The 27,432-nt window shown below is 42.2% G+C and overlaps 1 protein-coding gene across 2 annotated transcripts in view; it reads left to right on the top strand.

Annotated features, from left to right (window-relative positions):
* The window catches only part of LOC115476519 (kinesin-like protein KIF19), a 128,067-nt gene that overhangs the window by 11,097 nt on the left and 89,538 nt on the right, over positions 1-27,432 (top strand). The window contains exons 1-8 of one of the 2 annotated variants that reach the window (XM_030212934.1): positions 3,817-3,866; positions 7,043-7,155; positions 11,772-11,882; positions 15,860-15,947; positions 16,738-16,874; positions 17,218-17,343; positions 21,618-21,812; positions 26,589-26,741. In XM_030212934.1, coding sequence (XP_030068794.1) covers positions 11,856-11,882; positions 15,860-15,947; positions 16,738-16,874; positions 17,218-17,343; positions 21,618-21,812; positions 26,589-26,741 — 726 coding nt within the window. In that variant the 5' untranslated portion in view covers positions 3,817-3,866; positions 7,043-7,155; positions 11,772-11,855. Of the gene's footprint in view, positions 1-3,785; positions 3,867-7,042; positions 7,156-11,771; positions 11,883-15,859; positions 15,948-16,737; positions 16,875-17,217; positions 17,344-21,617; positions 21,813-26,588; positions 26,742-27,432 lie in introns of those variants that run through there. The other variant, XM_030212933.1, reaches the window with a different exon arrangement.

The following is a 27,432-nucleotide window of genomic DNA, read 5'->3' as shown; positions in this document are numbered from 1 at the left end:
GGTAGCCCTATGGGCTTCTATTCTGGTTTGTTTTCATTTTCTTGTTATTTCCTCTTAATTGTTTTGGTCTCTCTGTTGAGTGGCTGCACCTGTTATACTGATAATGCAATCAGAATCTTCAAATGTCTGCCTTCTTCTACTGATAGGGGGATATAACCTGTAGGCCTGGACTGATCTAGCAAGACTTGAGGAAAAGAAATTACAAGGTAAGAACACATTCTCTGAGGACAAACAGGCCTATGATTCTTACATGTAGGTTGCGCGATCCACGTTACCCGCTCCAGAGCTTGTGACAAGCTTTTACAGTGCTCTTGTGGGGGTGTGAGTTGCGTTCCAGCATGCATGCATGAGTGCCTTCCCACCCATTGCGAGAGCACGGGACCATCAGTTCTGTATTTTTCCATGGTGAGGAGTAGACATGTTTTTCTCTTCTGTCCTTGTCACAATCGTCAGGAGTAGTGAGCCCTTGGGTCGTTGTCGATAACCGGCAGCAGCAGGCAAACCACCCCCAAGAAGGGAGCAAGACTGAACACCGACAGACTGGTATAAGTAGGGCTGGAGTAGCCGGACTTCACCTGCGCTTGACCGCCGTTCCCTAGGGGTTGAGCCCCTAGGTGCGGGCAGCCGGCAGGACTTATAGGATAGAGCAGGGACATAAGTAATCCTGGAACAGGAAGACTAGAACAACAAGATTCAGGATTCACACACAGGATACAAGCAAGCTTGACTGAGACAGGGTTAGGATTCTCACACAGGATACAAGCAAGCTTGACTGAGATAGGGTTAGGATTCTCACACAGGATACAAGCAAGCTTGACTGAGACAGGGTTAGGACTCAGGATTCTCACACAGGATACAAACAAGCTTGGCTGAAACAGGGTAGGACTGAGAATTTACACACAGGATACAGGATTCTAAACAAGCTGACTGAAAACAGGGTAAAGACTCAGGATACACACACAGGATACGGGATTCTAAATAAGCTAGACTGTACAGACAAATAACAGAGCAGGACAGAAGGCTGCACACAAGGCAGCCACAAGCAGAGACACTGGAACAAGCAAAGGAAAGGGGAAGCTAAGGATAGGCAGCCACAAACAAGGCAGAAGGCTGCACTCTAAAGCAGCCACAAACAAGGCAGAAGGCTGCACTCAAAGCAGCCACAAACAAGGCAGAAGGCTGCACTCAAAGCAGCCACAAGCAGAGACACTGGAACAAGCAACAAACACAAACTCATCTGAAGACCTCGTTGCAAAGGCAAAGCTGAAGGGCTTCCAGGTGCTTAATAAAGGCAATCACTGATGAAGTCACAGGTAAGGGTGCTGCTTAGTTACAAACCACCCAAGCAAGTCCGGCAGACTGGAAGATCTGGACTGGACTAGAATGACTTCTGGAACAGAAGGAAAGCAGTCCATAGCAGCCACCAGACCTGGCCACCGGGGGGGGGGGAGGGTGGGTGGGCGAGGTGAGCATAGGCATGGACATAGTCACAATCGTGACACTCCTCACAGCTGCTGGTTCTGTTTTCTAACAGAGTTTCTTTTTGTGCCTTCCCAGTTTCTATTTAATTTGTTTTATTCTGTACATGGTTCGGGGTATTCTTTTTCCCTTTCCCTTACCCTTTTAGTTTATTTTCCCCTTTTTTTTTACTTTTATTTTACTGAGCTCAGTAGGCCACATTTAGGCCTGAATTTTGGTCAGGTTCTTCCCTTAATTTTTCTGTGGGGCTTTGTCCCTTTTTTGGCACCATTGAGTCTAGTGCCATGGCTTTTTTTCTTTCCATGTCATCAAAGGTTACCATTAGCTTTAAGCACTGTACCCGGTGCAATAGGATCATTTCTGCAAAGACACCCATTCTTGGTGTTGTCAGTGTTTGGGGCCTGAGCATATCCCTTCTAACTGTCTTCTGTGTCTTCGTATGAAGAAAAGAACACAGAGAAACGTTTTGGAGCCAGGCCTGAAACCTCGGCATTGGTCCGTATAGCTGCGAGACCCTTAGACACTGGGAGTGACCGTGCATCAAGTGGGTCTCCACCTGCCTTGATGCTGGCCATTATGCAGGCCCCCCAGAGGCCAATCAGCATTGGGACCCAATCCCGAGATGATGTGAGGACTTGATATCGTCTTCGTCGGCACTGAGGAGCATCAATGCCAAGCATTGGAAAAGCATTGGCATTGATGACCTTTGACACATGGTGCTGGGAACTCCGGGGCACTGAAGGATTCCCCGGCACCCAAGAAGCTTCGGTGCCAGGAGGACCACTCCCCCTCTATACAGGAGGTGCCGATGTGTGGATCGCCAGGCAGCCAGAACCAGACACCAGCTTAGATCCCACAAATTCAGCAGCCTGCTTCTACACCGACACCCTAGCTTTTCCTAATGTTGGCCCTTGATAAGTACCTCCAGGCCTTGCTCCCTGAGCTTTTGGTGGGGTTTATATAACAGAGTGCATTGGCATCTGGGGTGCTTGCACCTGTCATGCTTCTTGCTGCTGTCCTGCATAACCATCAGCTTGCAGTGAGGTCTTCGACGCCGGTGCTTCTTGCAGTCTCCGTGTTGACTGCTACCTGTGTTGGCAGCCCCTAGGCATCAATGGATTAAGTTTTGCCGGAGTCAAGGCGGGAGCCGACACCTCGACGCCCCTCTCAGGGATATGGTTCCTCTTCATCAAGGGGGTCTCGGTCACAGCCCTCCCATGAGGAGTTCCTGGCTGACACTGATGAGGAGTGCTCATGGAAGTTGGAGGAGGAGTCTTAAGACATCCCGTCTAATCCCCACACCTCCACAGGAAAGGAGAAGGTCTCCACCTGAGAGCCTTTTTTTCCAATCTTTTGTTAAGGAAATGGCGAATGGTGCTTCAATTCCTTTGGAAGTAGAGGATGAGCCCAGGGCTAAGATGTTTGAGGTCCTGAACTACGAGTGTTCTCCTAGAGAGGTTGTGATGGTTCTGCTTCATGAGATCTTACAGGACGTTCAAGTGAAGAACTGGGAATCCCCTCTGTCAGTTCTTGTCCTTTTCAAGAAGAAGATTGACACTATGTACCAGATTCAGTCTTCCCCTGGGTTTGATAGGCCTCAGTTGCCTCATCATTTCCTAGTAGTGAAGTCCACAATCAAAAGGACCAGGAGTTCTAGGTACTATGCTTTGATGCCCCCTGGCAGAGAAGCTAGAACCCTGGATTCTTTTGGGCGGAAGATTTATCAGGTCTCGAAGCTCATCTCCCATATCCAATTGTACCAGCTCTACATGAGCCTGTACTTGTGATCCTCGGTGCATAGTATGTCGGATTTAGCAGGTTAATCTGTGTTTTACCTCGCTATTGCATGATCCAGTTGACCAATGGTTATTGTTTTCAGTGAGCCTGGTAGCTAGGGATTCCCACATGTGAGAATTGTAGGCCTTCTTGTCCTCTGAGAAAGCGAAGATACTGTAGCAGGTATTCTCTGAGGACAGCAGGCCTTATATTCTCACATAACCTCCCACCTCCCTTGGAGTTGACTGCTCTTGTCTTTTATGCTGTAGTATTGTACTGATGGTCCTGCTGTCTTGAGGCGGGCAGGAAGGCATTCTGGAGCATGACTTACACCCCAAAGAGCTCTGTAAACACTTGTCAGAAGCTCCGGTCAGAGCAACGCAGATCACGTTAGCTACATGTGAGAATATAAGGCCTGCTGGTCTCAGAGAATACCTGCTACAGATAAGTATCTTTGCTTTTCTCCACATATTTCAGAAAAGGGATAAGAAATGTTCATAATAAACTGGACTGATATTTTCTGATTGAAGGTTGCTGTGCGTATTCGCCCAATTAATGAAGCTGAACTGGATGAAGGAGCCACTATCATAGCCCACAAACTGGGTGATCAAGTGAGTAAGGAACTCTGAGTAGTTTGAGAAGTGTGTGAAGAGAAAGAGTTCAGAAAGGGATCAAGTAAATGGTAAAATGAATTCCAATGGCCTGTCAAAAATAAAATAGCTGAAGGCAGGTGATTATTTGTCACTGCTCTGTATGTAGTCTTGACTATCGGCTATTTTGAATGCAACTGTGGTTGTGATTATTTTTTTATTTAATTGATCTCAACTTTCCTCTCTACCTGAACACAGAAGAACCCAAGTACTGTGATGTTTAGGATAACTGATATCATGGAAAATATGAAAGAAATGTGAAAAACAAAGCTGTACCTACTAGAAAGTGAGGGCATATAGGAGAATAATTTCCTAACAGGGTGCCTAACATAGATTTAAGTAATACCTATTTTATAATTTATAAAGAGAACATGTGACAGAAGTACCATTGTAAAATTTAGCACTTAAAATTGCCTCCTGGAAAATTCCTGCACAAAATTACACCTGCTCTGAGGCGTGCACAACTTTTCCACTGTATTTTATATGCTTAGGGGAGTAGCCTAGTGGTTAGTGCAGTGGACCTTGATCCTGGGGAATTGGGTTCAATTCCCACTTCAGCTCCGTGTGACTCTGGGCAAGTCACTTAACTCTCCATTGCCCCAGGTACAAAATAAGTACCTGTATGTAAACCACTTTGAATGTAGTTGCAAAAAACACAGAAAGGCATTATATCAAGTACCATTCCCTTCTCCTTTCCTTATGTGCTATGACAAGCAGTTAAGAGGTGCTTGTCACATGAGAGAGGTAGGGGTAAAAGTAAATATTAACTTCTACTCCTTAAACGTGAGGAAGAGTAAAGCATGGGCTTCTTTGAGAAAGCTGGACTACAATTCCAAGCAGGCGGTAGGGCTGGAGTTAGAAGGAATATGTGATTGAAGACATTGGGGGGGGGGGGGGGGGGGGGAGGGGTAGTCTAATTAGTTAGCAAGCTCCTAGGTGCTTGATTAGTAACTCATCTCACGTGTGAGAGGAATTTAAAACAGTGTTTATTTCCTTGAAGACTCACAGCACAAGCGGAAAGGAAAAGGGTTTCACCAAAATAGTGGGTGGTTATCCAATATAGTAACATAGTAGATGACGGCAGAAAAAGACCTGCACGGTCCATCCAGTCTGCCCAACAAGATAAACTCACATGAGCTACTTTTTGTGTATACCTTACCTTGATTTGTACCTATCCTTTTCAGGGCACAGACCGTATAAGTCTGCCTAGCACTATCCCCGCCTCCCAACCACCAGCCCCGCCTCCCACCACCGGTTCTGGCACAGACCGTATAAGTCTGCCCAGCACTATCCCCGCCTCCAAACCACCAGTCCCGCCTCCCACCACCGGCTCTGGCATAGACCGTACAAGTCTGCCCAGCACCATCTCCGTCTCCCGCCACCGGCTTTGCCACCCAATCTCGTCTAAGCTCTTTAGGATCCATTCCTTCTGAGCAGGATTCCTTTATGTTTATCCCACGCATGTTTGAATTCCGTTACCGTTTTCGTTTATCCAATGTAAATAATGTTCCCTTTCCTTGCTTGTTTTTTTAGACACAGGCACATGAGCCTGGGGAGTCACTTGGTCTCCACAATATATAGCTGGGAAGGAAGGGAAGAGTTTGGCCTCTAGGAGGCTGCCATGTCAGCTGCCCAAGGAACCTGAGGTATTTAAAAGTCCTTTGGTGGAGGAATGCATGCCATTCAATGGCAAAAGAAGTATGCAGGAAGACATAAAGTGAGACTGCTTCTTAGGGAGTTTATGGTTCTACTTTGGGTATTAAAAATAGTGCTGGGGGAAATGCTGTTCTGAGATATGTTCAAATTTAGAAGGTCAAAAATATCAGCAGGAGCACTCCACACTAAGACACAAAAAAGCTTAACGCTGTCAATTACACTTTACATACAGAACTGCTACCCTGTAGTAGTACATAAGTATTCTAAAGTGGTGACTTGTTTCACACGAGTATCTCAACTCATGCATGATTCACCTTAATCCTCATAGGTCAAAATGCTTGTTTTTTTTTATCTTTTTTTTTTTTCTTTTATAATTAAAACAGTTTTTATATGAATCGGCAATGTTAATGATTCTCTTCTCATAAATTCAATGACAAAAAATGGTACACTTAGCTTAAAGCATGTCGTTCAAGGATCTCAGGAATGTATAGCAAACATGGGTCATGATCCTCCATCCCGAAAGAGTGCTGCCTGAGGCACTTGCCTCAGGTGGCCTAATGGTCGGGCCGCCCCTGGCTGGACAGTACTAGAAAATGGAGACTGCAGTTCCAGCACATGGACTGTATATTAAGCCACTGCTGTGTGTGGGCTTGGTGTGGCTGAAAACCTGGACTGGAATGCCATCTATACCAGAAAATGAAAGGGGGAATAGAGGCAGGAGTATCTACTGTTTTACTGTAATAGAAAAGGATTATTTTTAAGATCTGGAAAGGGATGGGATTTGATATACTACACTTCTAAGTAGGACCTTGCTGATCTTGCAACAAGGAAAAGAAGAAAGAACACCAAATTAGTGATATAAAGATTCCCTGTATTTTATGTTGAGAAACATTAGTGTTGCCCTGCTGTGTGAGGCTCTGGAAATACGAGCCATTGCCTAATAAAGCCTTTGCAAGGTTGTCTCACTGGCTTGTAGAGGGTGGTTGGCCCTGAATATTGAGGATAAGGAGGTAAGATAGCTTTATGATCATCCCAGCACATATTTTGTAAAATACACACATAAGTGCAAATCCCATCCCTGGGAATCCCTGCACTTAGGCTGGACAAACCTATGCATTTACAGGTTGAATGCACTTAGTTTATATACAAGTACCTTGGGCGATTTTATAAATTCTTGCTTCTGAACATAAAATTCTGTTCCTTATCCTACTAGACTAGTCCAGATGCATATCAAGTGACAAGCAAATGGAGAACAGAGTGTTTTGCAAGTATATCAGTACTGTGATTATATAGGAATGGTGCAGACTAGGTACTTGACATTATTTGTCTTGATTTAGACAATATCTCCCCTAGCATTTCCTAAGGAAGAATGTTGGTGGAAGACTTAAGTCCCTTTGTTGCTTAGATATTCATCAAGTTCTTAAATATTTTAAAGTGACTAATCCATTTAGCAGCTTATATAGGCTATTTGTCTTATTCAGTGGGCCTCAAAAGAGGGAAGCAGGAACCAGATTCTCCTTGTCCAGGAGGCTTAGAGGGCAATCTTTTCAGCTGACTTACAGAAAGATCTACAAGTACTGATGAGTAGTAGGAGGTGTGTCTTCAGGATCACTTGACAAAAGCAGGCTTCATCCTAGGAGGTGCTCAGAGTATTTTGTCTGGGGGAATTTTGTAAGGTAGCCATCTGGTCCTCCCTATCTTCATTTGTTAAATATTATGTATTACTGTACTTTTTATTATGTACCATGCTTTGTGATGCTTTTGATTAGCCCATTAGTGCCCAGCGTTCCCATATGGGATTTTATTAAATTCAACTTTTCTAGGCCTGGGGAGAGGCTGAACAATCCTATTCCTGATGGTGCGGTTATTGAGCACCTTTTTAGCTGTGGTGAATTAATGACTCACAAGTGCACTCACATGAGTGACAGGTCATTTTCAAAATTTAGTTTTGCAAAAAGCGAAGTAGATTGAAATGTAGAGCAATAAAATTGTTGAGATAAATGTGTTAATAGTTGCATTCACTGTAGTTATGGTACTTTTATTTTTTTACTCAAAAACTATTATATTAGGCAGTTACTTCTTTACTTTTACTCAAGTAAATTTTTAATGTGTTCTTCATTGTACTTTTACTTTTATTTAAGTATTAAAATATATGTTTATTTTTACTTAAATACTTTGACCTAGTACTTTGAACAACACAGATGATATCATGTGACCTCTTGAAAGCCACTCTTCAGGATGAGAAACTCCTTTCCTCCAAGGAATGGAGTCACTCACTGCCTTACACTACAGATTATGTAAATATCCTATGGGACTCACAGAGAAAACAACAACCTTTCATAAACATTGAATAAAATAATTTTAGACTCCTTGTGGTTATCCTCTTAGTGTAAGCGTTGAGAGACAGAATGAGCAAAATATTTTCCTATGCCTAACTGCAGGAATAAAGGCTTTCATTTTTATGCTTTCCAGCATATGAAAAGAAGTATATAAGAAAGTTCATTGTCTATCCTTCCAACTGTCTAGGGGCAAAAAAATCTCTCCAGTGGATGGATGAAAAGTCACCAAATTTGTCTCATTGAAAGGAAGTGGGAATATCTCAGATAAGTTCAAAGGCCAGAAAGTGAGTCAATCTCCCCAATATTCAGTGCTATTTAACCAGCGAGAATGTCTGCTGACCAGTTAAATAGCGTTTAATTGGCTATCTGCCAGTATTCAGCGGGGGATAACTGGCTATCCATCGCCGAATATCTCTGGTTAGTGGCTAGTAGATAGACGGTTATTCCCCCCTGAATATCGGCAGATAGCCAATTAAACACTAACTGGTCAGCAACTGTTCTGGCTGGTTAAATAGCGCTGAATATTGGGGGGGGGGGGAGGGGGGGGATTGACTCACTTTCTGGCCTTTGAACTTGTCCGCTGATTTTTAAAGCCAGTTTAGCGGACATATTTGGTCTTGTGAAAATGTGGGGTATCTTTGCCCTGTTTAAAGGTAATCAGCTAAGTCTGAATATTGATAACCAGCCAAAAATAAATTGGGTATTCAGTGCTGGTCACTAGAAACGGCCCAGCATTGGATATCTAGGCTCAGTGCCAACAACGGGAGTTAGCCAGTCTAACTCCTATGGTCTGAATATCGTCCCCAGTATTTTTGGAGAACAAACCCTCCTTTAAAAAAAAAAATCTCATCGCTGTACTATGGGAATCAGATGTTGTGGAATGGTGCTGACCATTCCGTTCTCATTCCAGCAGTTTGGCCCACAGCACAAAAAAACAGACGGGGAGAAAAACTGACGGATCTTTTTTACAACACATACCACAATCAATATATTTCTCAAACCTACATCAGCACACACAGCCCCACCATGCAAACATTCTTCTGTAGTGGTGTACTGTGGCCAGTGGTTACATTTCCAAACACCCCCTCCTTCTAGGGTAGTCAGTTCCAGCTGACAGCAGGAAGGTGCAGCTGGCACTGTACGGGATGCTTCACTAACCTGCTCTTCCTGTCACTGATACATTTCTGCCCAAATGATTCACAGTTAAGATCAGCTCCCCATCCGTCCAGTGTCTCCTCTTTTCTCTCATTGCCCTCCCTCCCTCCCCCCCCCAGTTCAGCCAGCAGGTCCCATTTTTCTCATATCCCCCCCCCCACATCCAGCATTTCCCCTTTCTTACATCTCTACATCTGGTATCTCCCATTTCTTGGGTCAGCATCTCCCTTTTCTTTGATCTTGTCCCAACTGTCATCTCACCTTACTTCTCTCCTATTCCTAGACGAGCATCTGTCCTCTCAGTCCAGAATCACCTTTTTATCTGCTGCTGCTACTACTACTAATACTGCTACTTATAATTTCTATAGCACTTCTATAGCTCCCCCATCTCTCCATCATTCGTCAACATTCTGATGGGCCCCCTGGGCTGCAATCTAGAAGTGAACAGCTTCAAAGCATACCTCTATGCAGACAACATAACCATTTGCATCCCCTTTTCAGATAACACCATGGCCGCTAAAAGAGAAATCAAACGCGCCCTTGACCTGATGGAAACCTGGGCCACAACATTCAAATTGAAACTAAATAGAGAGAAAACAAAGTTCATGGCAATAACCACCCCGTCCAAACCAATAACAAAATTCAAATAGGCCCAACGAATACACACTAGAAACAAATGTCAAAATACTAGGAATACTGGTTAACCAACACCTGACACTAGAACCACAAGCATCTGCTGTCACATCAAAAGTATTCAAATCCCTCTGGAAGCTGTGCAGATTAAGAGCATATTTCTCAAAAACTACTTTACAAATTCTAGTCCAAAGCCTTGTCCTGTCCAAGATAGACTACTGCAATGCAGTCTACGTGGGATGCAGAGAATACATACTTAAAACAAATACAAACAGCACAAAATACTTCAGCACGCCTGATCTACAGCGCATCCAGATATGATCACACTACACCACTGCTGCAATACCTATACTGGGGAAAGAAGATAAAAGGAATGGTGAGGTGATGAATGCAGAAAATAGGCAATGTGGTCTGGAGATATTCAGTGGCTTGAGATGGGGAAAGAGATTGCAAAAAGCTGGTATCAAGAAGAGAATGTGTAGTGGAGCCATTGGAAATAGGAAGAAGGAAAATAAAAACCTGTGGGAAAGAATGTCTTGTGTACCATCAGATGTGTGCCAACTGGTAGGTGGCTGGTGGGAGCGCTGAGTAGCAAGAGTGGAGGCCCTGTGCGGATCGGGTGGACCTGGGAGTCACCCCAGAGAATGCTGGAAGTAATATGCAGATGAGCTGCAAGACCTCCTCAGCACCTGGTAGATGGCTGGTGGGATCTCTGGGTAGCAGGAGCAGAGGTCCTCAGTGGATTGGGGTGGACCTGGGAGTGGGACCAGAGAATGCAGAGGGTTCCAAGACCTTCTCTGCCTGGACTCTAAACCAAGGGAACTGGAAACATCTAAACCAAATTTAGGGATGATATTAACTCTGCGCTAACACTGTATCTCTCGACTCCCACCTGTAGACTGTAGTAGTTGGCAGTGCTGAAAACAAATTTAAGATTCAAAGGATAAGTGCCGATTAACAACAACCCCCAATATTTTAAGAGTGGTTTCCAATGGATAAGTAATGCAGTCAATGCTAAAATTGCTGCAGGGATCATGGTCAAACAGACTGGTTAATACCAAAATTTTAGTCTTATCCTGATTTAATTTGATGGTGCATACTTGCTGGTGGGCATGTGTGTAGGCAGAGCAAACACATAATTGGTGTAAATGATAGAATTCTATCATTTACATTTGTATTTGTTAATATCTTACTCTGGGCGCCCTGTTATCAAATTACCTGCTACGTGTCATTGTACCTTGTAACTATTAAAAAAGTAATTAGGTTCAGTCTGTAGGTTTCACAGTCGAATTTACAAGAAAGTAAATGAAATATTCATCTGAATTGCTAAGAGTCAGGCCAGAAGGCGATAGGAGTGTGGCAGCAATAGGGGAGGGAAGATATGTGGTGAGAAAGCATGTGGAGCATAAGTCATGAAATTATTTACAATCCCTCTTTGTGAGTGTGTTTTGTGTGGGTGTGTGTCTTTTAGTGTGTGAGTATGGGTATGCGAGTTTATGTATATATATCGTTTGTGTAGGTATATGTTTATTTTACTTGTAAAAATACCTGCACAAAAAAAGGTACGGATGTGAGCGAGTACTTTTTCCTTTAGCAATTTTCAATGAGAAAATATGTTCACATTTTCATATTAAAAACTGGTACATAGTTTACAGGTAAAAATTACCTACAACTTTACAGTTATGTGGACAGTTTGAAAATTATCCTCTGTGGACCTGATTTATTAGGTTTTTCCACTTAGACATGGAATAGAAAAAAAATGTGTTGTAAATCATGCCCAAATGGTGAACATTCTTTAATATATGCTGTTATAGTGTGTGAAATGCTAACCCTACTTTCTTGGATCTTGTCTTTATTAAGACTGTTTTCCAGTGATTACAGTTTCCTATACTCTTCAGTGATCTTGTGTACAGACCCCTGATGTAGGCTTTACACCGAAACACAGTGCTGTGTCGGGTCCTGAAGAATAAAGGTTTTATTTACTATATTCCTCATTCTACTGTTTTTTCACAGGAGAGCCCTGCTGGTCACACTACATTTTTCCTTTCTTTTAACTGCCTTATCTCCATATTTCTTTTAAAAGATTGTAATTCTGAAAGACCCAACAGAAGATCCAGATGATATTTTGCGAGCAAATCGTTCCAGGGAGAAGACTTTCATATTTGATATGGTATTTGATCAAGGAGCTACCCAGGTAAGTTTTCTCCCTCTTCCCCTAAATGAAAGAATAGCCTACTGTTAAGAGCAATGGGCTAAAAGCGAGGAAAGCTGAGATTGAAAATGATCCCACTTATGGCACTTGTGACTTTGCTCAGGTCACTTCACCCTCCATTGCCTCGTATACAAACTTGTAGGCCAATGCAGTAAAGTGCACTAGGCACAGTTTGGCTTGGCTTTTGCACACAAATTTGTGTGTACTCTGGAAGTGAGTTGTGCATATGAATTACCTATGCAAAGCCTTGGGTAGACATTAATGCACAGTTCATTTAAATCTAATGGTAATGAATATATTACATATTCAGCACAGATGCAGAGAAGTGTATAAATAATACAAAGGTACCAATTAGTCCTAACCCCACCCCTCCACCTCCCCACTCCAATATCAATGAACATGCTTAACCATGACTCCAGAGGGCCTGGACTTTTAGAACCCTTTGGGCAGATAGGGAACACCCCTCCCCTCCCTCCAGAAATCAACCTGAAAACAGAAGGCATGAGACAGCGGAAGAAAACATACTTCCATTACATCCCAAGGATCAGTCCAGACTCCATCTCTGGGAGTTCAGTCTGGCCCCACTCTGATGGCAGTTTTGATGGGCTCAGTGCCAATGGCTCCTGCACTCCGCGAGGCTTCGTTGGCCATTTTGTCAGTGGGTTCCGCGATCAGGAACACTCTTGAGTCTAAAGGCTTTCAGAGATCGGCTGTGCAACCAAATTTTGCTCATTCAAACAGACAGCCAGGTTGCAATGTATTACACCAACAAGCAGGAGAGCAACAGATTACGCCGTCTGTTTCAGGAGACCATCCTGATGTGGTGCTGGTCTTGCCAACATGGAATGTTCTTCGGCCCATTTATCTAGCCGGCAAAAACAACAGTGTGGCCGACAGGCTGAGCAGGGTTATGCAACAGCATGAGTGGTCCCTCAACATGGGAGTTGCCTGCGAAATCTTCTGAGGGTGGGGCACCCCCCTTGGTGGATCTGTTTGCCACTCAACTGAATCACGAAGTCCCTCAGTTCTGTTCCAGACTTCAGGCTCATTGATGCCTTCCTCCTACATTGGGGGACAGGTCTTCTGTATGCGTATCCTCCCATTCCTCTTGTGGTCAAGACTTTGCTGATACTCAAGCAAGACCATGGGACCATGATCTTGATCGCACCTTACTGGTTGCAGCAGATATGGTTCCCTCTTCTGGAGTTATCCTCCGAAGAATCGTGATTGGAATGTTTTCTGACCCTCATCACGCAAAACGAGAGATCTCTTCTGCATCCCAACCTTCAGTCTCTGGCCCTCACAGCCTGGATGTTGAAAGCCTAGAATTTGCTTCTTTGGGTCTGCTAGAGGGTGCCTCCTGAGCCTTTCTGGCTTCCAGGAAAGATTTATTTGTTACATTTGTACCCCACATTTTCCCACCTATTTGCAGGTGTTATTCTTTCAAATGGAGGAAGTTTGGTGTGAGGGCAAGGCCCTAGACCCTTTTTCCTGCCTTTCTCAGACCCTGCTTGAATACCTTCTACACCTCTCTCATTCTTATCTCAAGAATCCATAAGGGTTCACCTCAGCACAATTAGTGCTTATCATCATTGTCTAGAGGGTAATCCCATCTCTGGACAGCCTCTAGTTGTTCTCTTCATGAGAGGTTTGTTTTTGTCAAAGACCCCTGTCAAACCTCCACCTGTGTCATGGGACCTCAATATCATTCTCACCCAGCTGATGAAACTTCCTTTCGAGCCACTGAATTCCTGCCATCTGAAGTAATTGACCTGGAAGGTCATTTTCTTGGTGGCAGTTACTTCAGCTTGTAGGGTCAGTGAGCTTCAGGCTCTAGTAGTGGATGTACCTTATACTAAGTTTCATCACAACAGAGTAGTCCTCCACCAAATGTTGTGTCGGAGTTCCATCTGAACCAGTCGATTGTCTTGCCAACATTCTTTTCCTGACCTTTTGCCCATCCTGGTGAAAGCACTTTGCACACCATGGACTGTAAGCAAACATTGGCCTATTATGTGGAGTGGGAAGGCCCTACAGACAGTCTGCCCGACTTTTTGTTTCTTTTGATCCCGACAGGATGGGGGTCACCATCGGGAAATGCACAATCTCTAATTGGCTGGCACTGACTACATAGTTTGTAACCTTTAGATTGTAAACTCTCTTGAGCAGGGACTATCCTTCCCCATGTTAAACTTGTACAGCGCTGCGTAACCCTGGCAGCGCTATAGAAATGCTAAGTAGTAGTAGTAGTAATTGGCTGGCAGATTGCATTTCTTTCACTTATACCCAGGCTGGGTTGACCCTGGAGGGTCATGTCAAGGCTCACAATGTCAGAGCCATGGCTGCATCAGTAGCCCATTTGAGGTCAGCCTCCATTGAAATAATTTGCAAGGCTGCGACTTGGTCTTCAGTCCACAAATTCACATCTCAGTACTGCCTTGAGCAGGATACCTGACACAACAGTCAGTTTGGGCAGACAATGTTGCAGAATCTGTTTGGGGTCTAGAATCCAGCTCCCCACCCCCTAGGCCTGTTTTATTCTGTTCCAGGTTGCAAGCTCACTCAGTTTTATATAGTTTCAGGTTGATCTGAGTTATGTCTTCGCCATTGCGAGGCCCAATTGACCAATGTTTTCGGTGAGCCTGGATGCTACGGATACCCCACTTGTGAGAACTAAAGGCCTGCTTGTCCTCGGAGAAAATGAAGATACTTACCTGTAGCAGGTATTCTCCGAGGACAGCAGGCCTTATATTCTCACAAACCCTCCCACCTCTCCTAGGAGTTGTCTCCTATTTTTTAATTTTTGCTGTAGTATTTAACTGCGGTAACCATGCCCTCACGCTGGGCGGGAAGGCACTTGCACGTGCAGTGGATCTCAGTCTGCTGCACTAACCATTAGGTTACTCCTCCATTCCCTCAAAATGGTTATCTAGCTATGTGCTTTTCTATAAGTATGTGCTTGGCTTTGATAGCATGTGTTCCCATATGTACACGTGTAACTTATAGACTACTATCATTTACATGTATTGTTTAGTAATTTAGTTACAAGCATTTACACCTGCTCTGTGGCTAGCATAAGTGCTCATGCCGAAACACATACTCAGGTCTATATACCTGGTTATACTAATATTCTATAGTGAAAAGTAGGCGCCTACTTTCCCTTATAGAATAGGCTCCCAATAAGTGTTTCAACAACCTGTGATGGTAAAAGAGTTTTGCAGCATGCCGAAATGGTTATATATAACGATGACCTAGTTTGTATTGTGTGGTTTGTTTGTTCTGTTTAAATTTTATTGTGTATGTTTTTTGTACTCCGCCTAGAGTTTTTAGATAGTGCGGGTTTATACATTTTAAAATTAATTTATAGGCACCCCTTTATAATTACCTGTCTGTCTTTATAAAAGAATAAGTTAAACCAACAGAAATCACTGCTAGGTTGAAGCTGCAGATTTTTAAATGTTGGAGTGTAATGTACACATGTATGTGCATATTTTAGATAATACCTATATAAATCACGACTCCTGCACTCTATAAATCACGACTCCTGCACTCTGTCCAAACCCTGCCTCAGAACACACCTACATGTGGGTCATGTGGAAGAACACACCTTCATATCACCACACATACTTTTATATTAACCCCTGAGGTAATTTTATAAAAGATCTACCGGTATATGTGAAAAGGCCTTCATAAAATCACCCCCTTATTGTAAAGGATGATCCAAAATAACAGTCCTTTTTGTCATCTTGTACATGATGTTGAGTTACATTACAAGTAAGTAACAATATCTGAATGAGTATTAGAAACAAAAGGTGTTCCAGCAGATCAAGTATCCGTTCAAAACAGAAGCACTCTAAGGGTTTTCAGTTTTATCGTGGTTGTGTGTGACATGTATTTTATCTTTTCATTTGCTGGATTGTTTTCCCCCCAAACTGACAAGACTTTCTTTATTGTTATAGGAGGAGGTATATGTGTCCACCACAAAAAAACTAGTAGAAGGAGTCATTTCTGGTTATAATGCAACAGTGTTTGCATATGGTCCAACAGGTACTGGAGAATGCACCATAAGGTTCATGTATTTAAGGCTACTTGACCTGTAATTATAACTCTGATACTAGAAGAAAATCGCTGACAGCAGGTTCTAAGTTCAAGACCTCGATATACTTTACCCTATACTGCAATAGAATGCATTTTCTATCTCAGTCCTCCTTCAAAAGTACTGTAGTAATGATCTAAAGACTTAAGAGAACAATTTTCAAAGCTGTTTATGTGTGTAAATTGGTTATCAGAAAATTGCTTTTCCCCAATATGACATACACGTTCAACAAAGTGTACTTTATGCTGCTTTAAGAAAAGGCATTCCAGAGGACTTGCTTTTGTGGAATTGAAATATATGGTATTTTCATATTCTTATGCATCAATACCTATGAATAAAATACACACAAAGCAGATGCAAATGTCTGGTAAATTTCAAACGGCAAGTATGTGCATACATTCTCTTTGAAAACTGGTGCAAAGTCCACAGATGAAATGTAACCATAGATTTTGAAAATTGCCATACAAAGCTCAGTGATTTTCCATTGTTTTAACTACTGTAGAACTGACTGAACTATGTAGTAAAAAAACAACTTGACTCAAATGCGAAGAGTCTGCTCAAATCAGGTCCTAGCTATAGTGGCATGCAAATCTCTCTCATGAATATTCATGGTGGATATCCTAAAAACCTGACTGGCTGGGGTACCTCCAGGCCCAGGTTTGGGAACCACTAGTACATTCAGTAGGAAGATTGCTTCCCTTCCAAATTCATCAGTGATACATTTCCATTAATCTTAAACAGGTGCCGGAAAAACCTACACCATGCTGGGTATGGACTGTGAGCCAGGAATTTATATTCAGACTCTTAATGATCTCTTCAAAGCCATTGAGTCAACAAGTGACAATATGGACTACACTGTCTCTATGTCTTACTTGGAGGTGAGAGTATGGAAGAGGATACATTTTACATAAATCCCTGTTAGATTATATTCCAGAGTGGTGAATCACAACCTGTGTTTTTGGACCCAGACATGGTCCACAAAGTCCTTGAAGAATGAAGGAGCATTAGGAAGATGGAAAGTGCAGCACATGACAGCCAGTTGGAATGATTTGATTTGGTATGGGTCATAAGTATTAGATAAGTCCAATAATTTAAGTGCCATATAGAAGAATGTTTGAAAACTCTAGTAGAAAGTAGGAGTAAGTACTATAATTATAGATTTGCTTACAAAATAGTACAGTAGTATCAATCTCACTTTCTCCCTTTGTTTCCTATGCTTAGATCTATAATGAGGTGATCCGTGATCTCCTGAATCCTTCTTCGGGATTTCTGGACTTGAGAGAAGATTCAAGGGGTAATATCCAGATTCCAGGCATTACTGAATTTTCTACCAATAATGCAAGGGAGGTAAGGTTCTAATGATTAATTTATCATCATCACTGCCTTTCTAGAATTATCATCTTGAATTTGACCTGAAACACCATCACTGTGTTGTGATGGGACACATACCCCAAATAGTAACTTGTTTATCTGAAACTTCATCATGGATGACAAAAGAATGATCAATTTTTTTTAATTAAATCTTTTTTTTATTAAAAAAAATCCATATACAAACAAAATGCAATACATTCTCAAGATTCATAACTTTTTGAAAACAAATCCAACTTCTATCTTTATTGTGTAGCTTTGAATGTCACCTGAAACTGTATCGGACCCCAAAATTGTTGTATAGGTTACATGTAAGAGCAAGCAATCACATAATAACATAACAAATGATGGTAGATAAACAGCAGTTCACTCATTCATTCTGACCATTTGCCTTCCTATCTGCATTTTACCCATGTGGGTAGATGAGCATATAAATTCCCATTTCCATAGTGTCCCTCTAGACAAGTCCAAATTGATGAATTATGGAAAGAGCAGATGGAGACTGAGAACTCCTGACTTCTGAGTGAGCCTATAACTGTCTTGTGCAGTCCCCATAGAATCAGTATTTCTCAGTCTCCAGCAGATGATGGACATGGTAAGCCTGTGCATTCTGGTTTAGTAGAGTAGGCCTGGAAAGGGGAGGGGGGTGTTTCCTCTTCTCAGTATTCATTATTATTTTTTTTAATTGCAACCGTCTTCCTCTGACTGCTCTCAGACTGTTGTGCTCCTTGGCTAGTAGGGGCTGAGACCCATAGGAGTCTCTTTTGCACCAGGGATACTACACCTGGGTCTTTTCCACCTCCTCCATCCTTCCTGCTTAGTTTCTTCTGCACATTTTGGGTGGGTTGAGAGGGCTACAGTGTGCCTTGGTTCCCCTTACCTTGTTTAGGGAGGGTAACCTTGAGTACTGTTTGGGACCAACATTTGCAGCATAGTAAAATTAAAAAAGGCAGAAACAAGCGAACTGAAAGAGACTCCTTGCAGTGCTGTTTATATTTTGTCTCTCCTGGTTTGTTACGGCTGTGGTCCAGTTTGTTTGCTTTGTTCTGGGGAGCTATGCGCGGGAAGGGGGGGGAGGGAAGTTGAGGAAGTGGGTTGGGCCTCGGCATTGCTTCTTGAGAAATAACAAGCTTTGATGCTGAAAAACCTGCAGGCACTGAGGTATTGACTGCTCTGGGGCTATTGGTAAATACCGTGCTGTGCTTAAGAGAACAGGATTGACTGTGTCTGCGGATTTGGAGTTGTGTATGCAGTAGAGCCACGAGGACTTGAAAGCTGCAGGTGTTGGGCGTGCTTCTGTCATGGCAGTCGCTCTGATTTTGGTGGGAGCCACCACCATCTTGGAATCTGTCCCAGCCACAGATCAACCCCCGTAGTTGGAAGTGGTTTTGTTACACCTCATGGGTTAGGTGAATGCTGGTGAGGACAGGGAGGCCTATGGAGTGGGGTTTATACTGGCCATATACAAGGCCTTTTGTTTAGGAAGGCTGGAGATTAGCCAACTCAGGCACAAGAGGTCCCTGGGAGGAGGTGACCCCAGCACTCCAAAAAAGCAGAGATTAGACTGGGAGGAGGACCTCCAGGAGGAAAGGTCTATTCTTTCCAAGGAGAATTCAGATCTGGATGAGGAGCCGCAAGAACAGCAAGAGGTTTTGGGGGAGGAAGCCTGGATTGAGCACTTGCCCTCAGGAGAAGACACCTCAGTAGTCCATATTTTTCACAGCCATGAGCAGCAGGAGCTCATTTTTTAGGTTTCAGCTGTCTTAAATTTTGAGGAGGACCCCAAGGATTTGGTACCTCATAAGGTGGACCCGCTATTAAAGAGGATTCAGAAGCCTACCAGGTAATTCCCCATGCATCACTATATCAGGAATATTATTCGGGAGCAGTGGAATTCTCCTGATTCGCTCTTTAGAATGACATTGTCCATAGTGCAGTTGTATGCAATTCCAGAACAGGATATTGAGGCCTCTGATGGTAAGTGTGGTAATATCTGTTATACCTAAGAAAATTAGTGACCCTGTGGATGGTGGTATGGCTCTGAAGGATACTCAGGACTGTAGAATGGAGGATCTGCTGAAACAGAATTTTGATGTTTCCACCTTGGCTGTGCAAGCAGCTCTCTGTGGAGGTTTAGTGGCTGGGGTTGGTTTTCATTGGATGAAGAAGGTCCTAGATGGATTAGTGTTGGTGAACCAAGAAGTTTCTAAGTTTGAGTTGGGGGTCCTTTTTCTTAGCAGATGCCCTTTATAATTTGCTTAGAGCTTCATCGAAGTCAGTGCCCTCGTTGTAGCGGCCCAGAGGTCCTTCTGGCTGTGGGGGTGGTCAGCACATGTAACATCTAAATTGAAGGTAAGCAAGTTTCTGTTCAAAGGAACATAAGAGTTGTCATAGTGGGACAGACTGAAGGTCCATCAAGCCCAGTAACCTGTTTCCAACAATAGCCAATCCAGGTCACAAGAACCTGGCAAGATCAAAGAACAGTAAAACAGATTATATGCTGCTTATTCTGGAAATAAGCAGTGGATTTTCCAAAGTCCATCTTAATAATGGCTTATGGACTTTTCCTTTAGGAAATTATCAAAACCTTTTTTAAACCCTGTTGTTAGCTGTTTTTTACCACATTCTCTGGCAATGAATTTCAGAGTTTAATTACACATTGAGTGAAGAAATATTCTCTCCAGTTTGTTTTAAATTTACTACTGAGTAGCTTCATTGTGTGCCCCTAGTCCTAGTATTTTTGGAAAGAGTAAACAAGCAATTCAAGTGTACCCATTCCACTCCACTCAGTAATTTTTATCATTTTTTTAGAGAAAAGCTAGATAAGCAAGTCAAGAGCCTTGAGGAGCTTAAGGTTCCAAGGCTGCCAGAGGATAAGCTGAAATGTGGAGGTAGAGGGGTTTCAGGTGGAGATTTAGGTAGGCTCATTGTTATACCCTTGGTAGAGTTAGTTAGTGGCAGTCAATAGAGCAGGTCAGCAGGCCCAGTCCTTTCAAGGTTGCCACTGAGATGCACATAATACCAGTTCAGATGATTTAGGTCTGGCCCGTGGGTCCCAATGAAGGTGTCAGGGCCCACCCTTCGGTGGCAGTTGGAGCATGGTTGTAGGGCTTTTATCAGAAATGGTCCTAAATCATCTCGGACTAGTGGATACTTTGCACCCATGGACACTCTTCAAAGGGGAAGTATATGCCTTACTTTCCCTATGAAAATTAGTTACAGTACTCTACTGCTAAGGTGTTACCCATTACCCATTTATAAAACTGATATAAAAAGAGGTTATTGGATTTTTTTGGTACAGTGGTTTGTTTGCTTGCTTTTAATGATTATGCAATGTTTTATAGACAATGTACCATTGTGTGCTTTCATGTTAAGCTGTTTACTTAATCTGTGGTTCTTATTGTTCCATTGTTCAAGTGCTTGCTTGTTTTGTTGATGCTTTCAATAAAGAACCTCTTAGAAATAAAACATTAAAAAATATAGTTGTGATGTCTGCTTGTATTTTCACTTAGGTGGGAGTTTGAAAATTGTCTCCAATTAAATATATTTTTAATGAAACAAAAGTACCTAGAGTTCATGACCTGTGGCAGTGATTGGTATTGAAAAATTCAGGGCCTAATAATTCAAAAATGCTGAACTCCTAAAGTAAGCCTCCTAAATTTGTGCTCTATTTTCAACAAAACAAAAGCAGCATAACTCTTAGCTGAAATTTCATCCTAATTTAGGAGCATAAAAGTCCTCATAAATTTAGGCCTGCTATTCATTTGCCTAGATTTATGAGGCTAGTTTATGAGCTAAGCTCCTAACTTACCCAGCTGTTTATGAGGCTAGTTTATGAGCTAAGCTCCTAACTTACCCAGCTGTTTCCTAAGCTGCACTAGCGACTGCCATGCGGCAGTGCCGACACACACTTTGAATTGGCTGTGTCGGCATTGCCACGTGGCAGCCGTTAGTGCAGCTTAGTATACTGGGGGGTTATTTTCTCTGACCCTGTTGTCACCCACTTTTTATGCTCCTAAATTTAAGAATTTAGTGAAATATTGAGTAAAAATGTATGCACTCAGCCCTAGTAAATTTTCAAAGAGGCCAATTAGCATAATTCTCAAAGTTAGGAGCATAAATCCTTTGAATATCAGGCTCTTAAAAGTTATTTTATGTTCTGTTACCTCACTAGCTGGTTTCTTTGTATAGCGAAAGATTATAACATCAATTATGAAAATCCGTATACTTCTCTGCTGTATTGTGCTACTCAGATTATGCAGCTGTTAACCAAAGGAAACAAACAGCGTACCCAAGAGCCAACTGCTGCTAACAAGGCATCTTCTCGGTCACATGCAGTGCTGCAGGTCACAGTGAAGCAGAAGAGTAGGGTGAAGAATGTTATCGAGGAAGTTCGGGTGGGCAGGCTTTTCATGATAGACTTGGCAGGTTCTGAGAGAGCATCACAGGTAAATCTTATTTCAGAGAATTTCTTTTACTGAAGTTTCATGAAGACAAGGCAAATAGTTTGTACACATACAATGAACACGTGAATAACTATTGGCAAAAACACCACAACAGATAGTAAATCTAGAATATGTATAGCTATATGTGAAATTATTGCAGGATATGTAAGAAATAGATTTACTCAACTAACCTTGCTTAACAGAATTTGAGTAGCCTAGAATGCATACATCTTATATGTTAGCCTAATAAACATATGACCTCTACCTACCTATTTTCCTTTCTTTTAAAACATCAATTTTTGCTTTCAAAAATAGTGTATTATTGATAAATTGATGCAATACTTTCTCATTAAACTGTGGATGAACAGTTCCTCACTTTGAGCAAGAATGCAGAAAGGATTTAAACTTGGATGCTTATGAGTTATGTCCAATAAAAAAGGTATCATCTTATTTTCTTTTCCATGTTTTATTTTGTTTGATTTCTATTGATAACCTTAAGAGTGGACTAACACGGCTACCACACTCCTCTACTTGAGTGTTGAGAAGAAAGTTTCAAGGTTTCAAGTTTTCAAGTTTCATTGAAGACTTTCTATCCTGCCCAACAGAACAAGCCATCTGGGCAGCGTACATTCTAATAAGATAAAGGGGGGAAAGAATAGGAGAGATGTACATAGAAACAAAGGTACAATAGGAAAAGGGGAGAACAATTCAAATAGGAAAGAGGGGGGAAAAGGTCAGAACATTAGGGGAGGATGACTGTTCGACAAGTATCTTGAAACTGCTGACGGATCAAGTATACACATCTTGGAAAAGAAAGCTCTTTATTTCTTCTTTTAAGCAAGAGAGGGTAGTGATTTGTCTGAGGTGTAAGGGTAGAGCGTTCCATAGTTTCTGACCTTGATAGGAAAACATTGTATGTCTACTGTGTTTATGAAAATTACACGATGAGTTGGGACAGTCAAAAGATTTAGTTGCGATGACCTGAGAGGGCAAGATTGAGTGTAAGGGATGAGATATCACATTAGATAGGAAGGTTCTGAGACTGAAAGAGTTTTGAAAACTAGAAGAAGGATCTTCTAGGTGATACGGTGAGAAACAGGAAGTTAGTGAGAGGACTTAGGATGGGTGGTGATATGATCATATTTTTTTTAAATGAAAGAGGATCCTGGTAGTAGTGTTTTGGACCAACTGTAGACGTTGGCGATCCTTGATTCTGAGACCCAGGTACAAGGAATTGCAGTAATCTAACTGAGTGATAAATGAGTGATAATCAAAGATTGAATAAGAATATTAATTGCAAGGAAGTTTAGTACTGGTTGAATGGAGTGAATAAGACGTAATTTGTAAAAGCTCTTTGTACAACTTTGGAGATCTGTTCATGGAAGGAAAGGGAAGAGTCATAGATAGAGCCCAGCATGCGGGTAGAATGTACTACATTTACAGTGATGTTGTTTAATAAAATTGAGGCAGCTACAGAAGATTGCCCAGCTGGCGAAAATATAAGTGCCTTGGACTTACCTGTATTAAGAATCAGTCGATTATCTGTTAGCCAGGATGTAATAGAAATAAGTTTGCCATCGTATTAATGAAATGGGATGTTACTGGAACAATTGTAGTCTACTGCCTTGAGTGGTTTGTATCCAGTGGGGCAATAATATAAAGATATGGAAAGACATTTGATGGTTATTTGTGGTTCTATCAGTATAAAGATAAGAAAAAGAATGGCTGGATAGGTAGACAGATGAGTTGCTTAGATCAAAAAGTGATGAAAAAAATTTGTATTAGGGAACAGTAAAGTACAAAAGTGTATAATGTTTGTTTCATTAGAGGAGAATATGGAACTGTGAGCTCTGCCTTATAAGGGCACTGTGGAGGACTGCTCTTTGCAGCTCTTCATTTCTAACTTTATGTGCCGAGTTAATATCAGCTGGTGACTGATACTCAGTGCTAGGAACTGTACATGCTCTGGCATTGAATGTCCAGGGTTAGTTCAGCCTGCGGCTGGAAGCAGTTTACAAGCTACTTACTGCCACAGGCTGACTATTACCCACCTCGTTGAAGGGAACTGTTTGAAGAGGGAGAGATTCCTATGGATGAAGGGGATGATTCAAAAGTAATCAGATTTTTTCATAAGGAGGAGGTCCATGTTGTTATTACTAAATTGCTGGAAATCCTTAGTATTTCCTCTTTCTTCCCTCAAGAATCTTCTGTTCTTGGTGATCCTAGTATGGAAAGCATTAGGAAGCCTGCTAAACCTTTCCCTGTTCATCAATCTACAATGTTCAAGCTCTTATTTCTGCTGAATGGGATTCTCTGGATGTAGGACTCCAGGTTGCCCAGGTAATGAATACGCTCTACCCTTTAGGTCCTGAGGAAAAAGACAAGTTCAAATAGCCTAAAGTGGATGATCTGGTGACATCCACTAGTTGCATCACCTGGCTGGTTACGTCTGAATATCGTGATGTAACCAGACTCCATCCCTGGAACACCCCCGACATAGCCAGCTTGAAGTTCAGTGTTAACTGGTCATTTTCAGCAGCACTAACTGGTTAAGTGCCCTTGAAAATGGCCAGATAGTTGTAATCAAGCTTGTTAACTGGTTGGTGGCTGTTCCCAGCCAGTTAACTCGCTTTGAATATCAGTTGGAAGATGCCTAGACTGACCAGGTGTTTCAGTCTCCTCAAGGAATATGAGTTTGAGGATCTAGATGCCTTAGTTCAACAGTAGCCTCAAGAGAACCTCCTTTTTGTGTTTCCTCCATGGCTGATGATAGGCTGAATTATTTTTAAAAAATGCCTCTCATTCAGGCTTCATAATGCTAATAGCTCCAGACTTGCCACACTCCAAATAGATTGGCCAGTTTGCCTTCTGCAACAAAAGGGTCTCAAAACCTAAGGTTCCATTCTCATAGAAGATCTGTCTCCTCTCTTACAGCCTTTCTGTTAAAAGGTTGGGGTTGAGATGGAAAGGTTTTTTGGACCAGGACATTTCAACATTGCTGCAAGCTTGGACGCGTTCCACCTCTGTAGTGTATGACAGAGTCTATAGAGTCTTTGAGGTTTGCTGTTTTGAAAGATCACTTTCTCCCTTCTTTTGCTCATATTTTATTCTTTCTTCAGGAGGGCCTTAAGAAAGGGTTGGCGCTTCTTCCTTGAATGTTCAAGTTGTTCCTCTGGCTTATTTTGGGTTTTTTTTGTAAAATTTGTCCTTGGCCGTGCACCCAGATGTTATTTGCTTGTTGAAAGGCATCAACTGACTCAATCCTTCAGTATGAGCTATATGTCTTGAGTGGAATCTTAATTTGGTTCTCCATTCCTTGCAGTAGGCCCCTGCGTGAATCTCTCAATAAATCCATGCTTAAGGATCTTATATCATGTCTACTAGTAGAGTTTCAAAACTGCAAGTTCTTTCTTGCTGGGATCCATTTCGTCACTCTAGTGAAACCAGAGTCACTAACCAGATGATGCCCTTTTTTTCTTCTAAAACCGGTCTCTCCTTTTCATCTCAATTAGAACTTATTCTTTCTATCCTTTAAAAGAGTGTATTGTGATGATGATTACAAATCTCAAAAGTATTTCAATATCTGATGAGTACTGATCAGATTTGGATGTCATGAATGACATTAGTGTTGCTGACAGATTGTTTGTCCTTTTTGGTGACTCTGGAAAAAGTACAGCAGTCTCTAAGACTACTATTGATTGCTGGATCAAAAAGCAATTTCATTGGTTTATATTCTTTCTGGTAGGCGGGTGCCTCCTATGTTAAAAGCCCATTCCATGAGAAGGCTTCCTTTTGGGTGGAACTGCGAACAGTGTCTCCTGAAGACATTTGTAGAGCAGCAACATGGTTATCAGTTTACACTTATTTGAAACTTTACAGGTTAGATGTTGCAGCACAAGAACAGGGGTGTCTACTTCCCTCCCAACTTAATAGCTGCTTTGATATGTCCTTCCCATTGGTCTGGTGAGGATACTAAAGAAGGAGACATTAGAACTTACTTTCTAATTTTCTTTCCTTTAATCCCACTAGCTAAGTCTAGGTTCCTGCCCATGTTCAAGAAGTATCTACAGAGTGTTTGATCTTTACTGCATACCTCTTTTCTGCATTGAACTCAATGCTTTCCTGTTAATAGCTTCTCCAGGGTTATTGGTAGTTTTTGTTTAGGTAGTCTATAGAGAAAAAGAAAGAAGGATATTGATATGTTCTACTGCTCTTTTACCAAATACTGAACAGTTACAGCTGCACAGTTCCTTTATAGGGCAGATCTCACAATTCTGTATTCTCTATTTCCACCTGCTTGTGGATGGACACAACATCTGCCTGTTATGGATTGGTTTGGTGGGAGTAAAGGAAGGAAAATTAGCAGGTAAGTTCTAATTTCTCCTTTACTCCCAAATCAATAGGTTGCTTGAATATAAATCAATGAAGATAAAGGAAAAAAGGAAATAGCTGGTAATTTATTTCCAGTAATTAACTAGGGACATGTATTCTATTTATTGCTTTGCAGGGAATCTTCCACTGACATGAAAATCCTTAATGCTTATTCACAGGTTATGGTTACATTGATCAGAAGCCATCTGAAAAAGGGGCCTCTGTGGTTTTGGTAGCCATATACTACAAGGTTTTTTTTTGTTGTTGATTCAATAAAAGTTATCATAGGCTACCAAGACTCTGATTTTCTTCAAGACCAATCAGTGTTACTAGAACATTGCACCTCAGACAGCAATAAACAATTTTCTATTGATTTCTGCCTTTCTGTTCTGCTCTTTTCTCAATCAGACTCAGAACCGTGGCAAGAGAATGAAAGAGGGTGCTCATATTAACCGCTCACTGCTGGCCTTGGGGAACTGCATTACTGCTCTGAGTGAGAAAGGTGGAAGTCGTGCACACTATGTCAACTTCAGAGATAGCAAACTTACGCGCTTGTTAAAGGTATGTCACAGGTCTGTGAGGAAAGCAGTACATCCCTTTAGGGGTGATTTTATAAAGGACTTGAAAATGAAGAACAGTATTTTATGCACTCAAGTGGGTTCTTGTAAAACAGCTTCTCATTCTATAGCAGGTCATATAAAGATAGGTACCAATTGCACATGTAAGTTGTAGAATACTAGAACTTATGATTATTACATGTGGTGTGCTAGCTTCTTGCTCAGCATTATTCTATAATATAGGTGCGCAACATAAGCATAAATGCTAGGGGGGTATATGTGTTTGCGGAGCTTCAGTGGAGCATGAGTAGGACCCACATTTACACACATCTTACGGAATATTACAAATTATGTACTAACTAGTAAAAGAGGCCCGTTTCCAACAGAAACTTCTTGTTAAGTAGAAGAAGAAAGGAAACGGGCACTAGCAAGGTTCCAGGGCCCCCTCCCTCCCTCTGAGTTCCAGGCCCCCTCCCCTCAGTTCCATGCCCCCTCCCTCCCTCCGAGTTCCACGTCCCCCCCCCACCTGCCTCCCTCTCTCTCCTCCGAGTTCCAGGCACCCCTCCCCCCTCATCTCAGGACCCCCTCCCCCCCTCTCGTCCTGTGCCATCTGAGTTCCATGCACCCACAGAGAGAGAGGGAGGGAGGCGGTGGGCGCGGAAATTGGAGGGGGGGGGCGTGGAATTCGGATGGGA

The sequence above is a fragment of the Microcaecilia unicolor genome, chromosome 8, assembly GCF_901765095.1.
Source record: "Microcaecilia unicolor chromosome 8, aMicUni1.1, whole genome shotgun sequence".
Taxonomy (NCBI): Eukaryota; Metazoa; Chordata; class Amphibia; order Gymnophiona; family Siphonopidae; genus Microcaecilia; species Microcaecilia unicolor.
The sequence above is the reverse complement of the archived record's forward strand: the minus strand, read 5'-3'. Positions and strand labels throughout refer to the sequence as shown.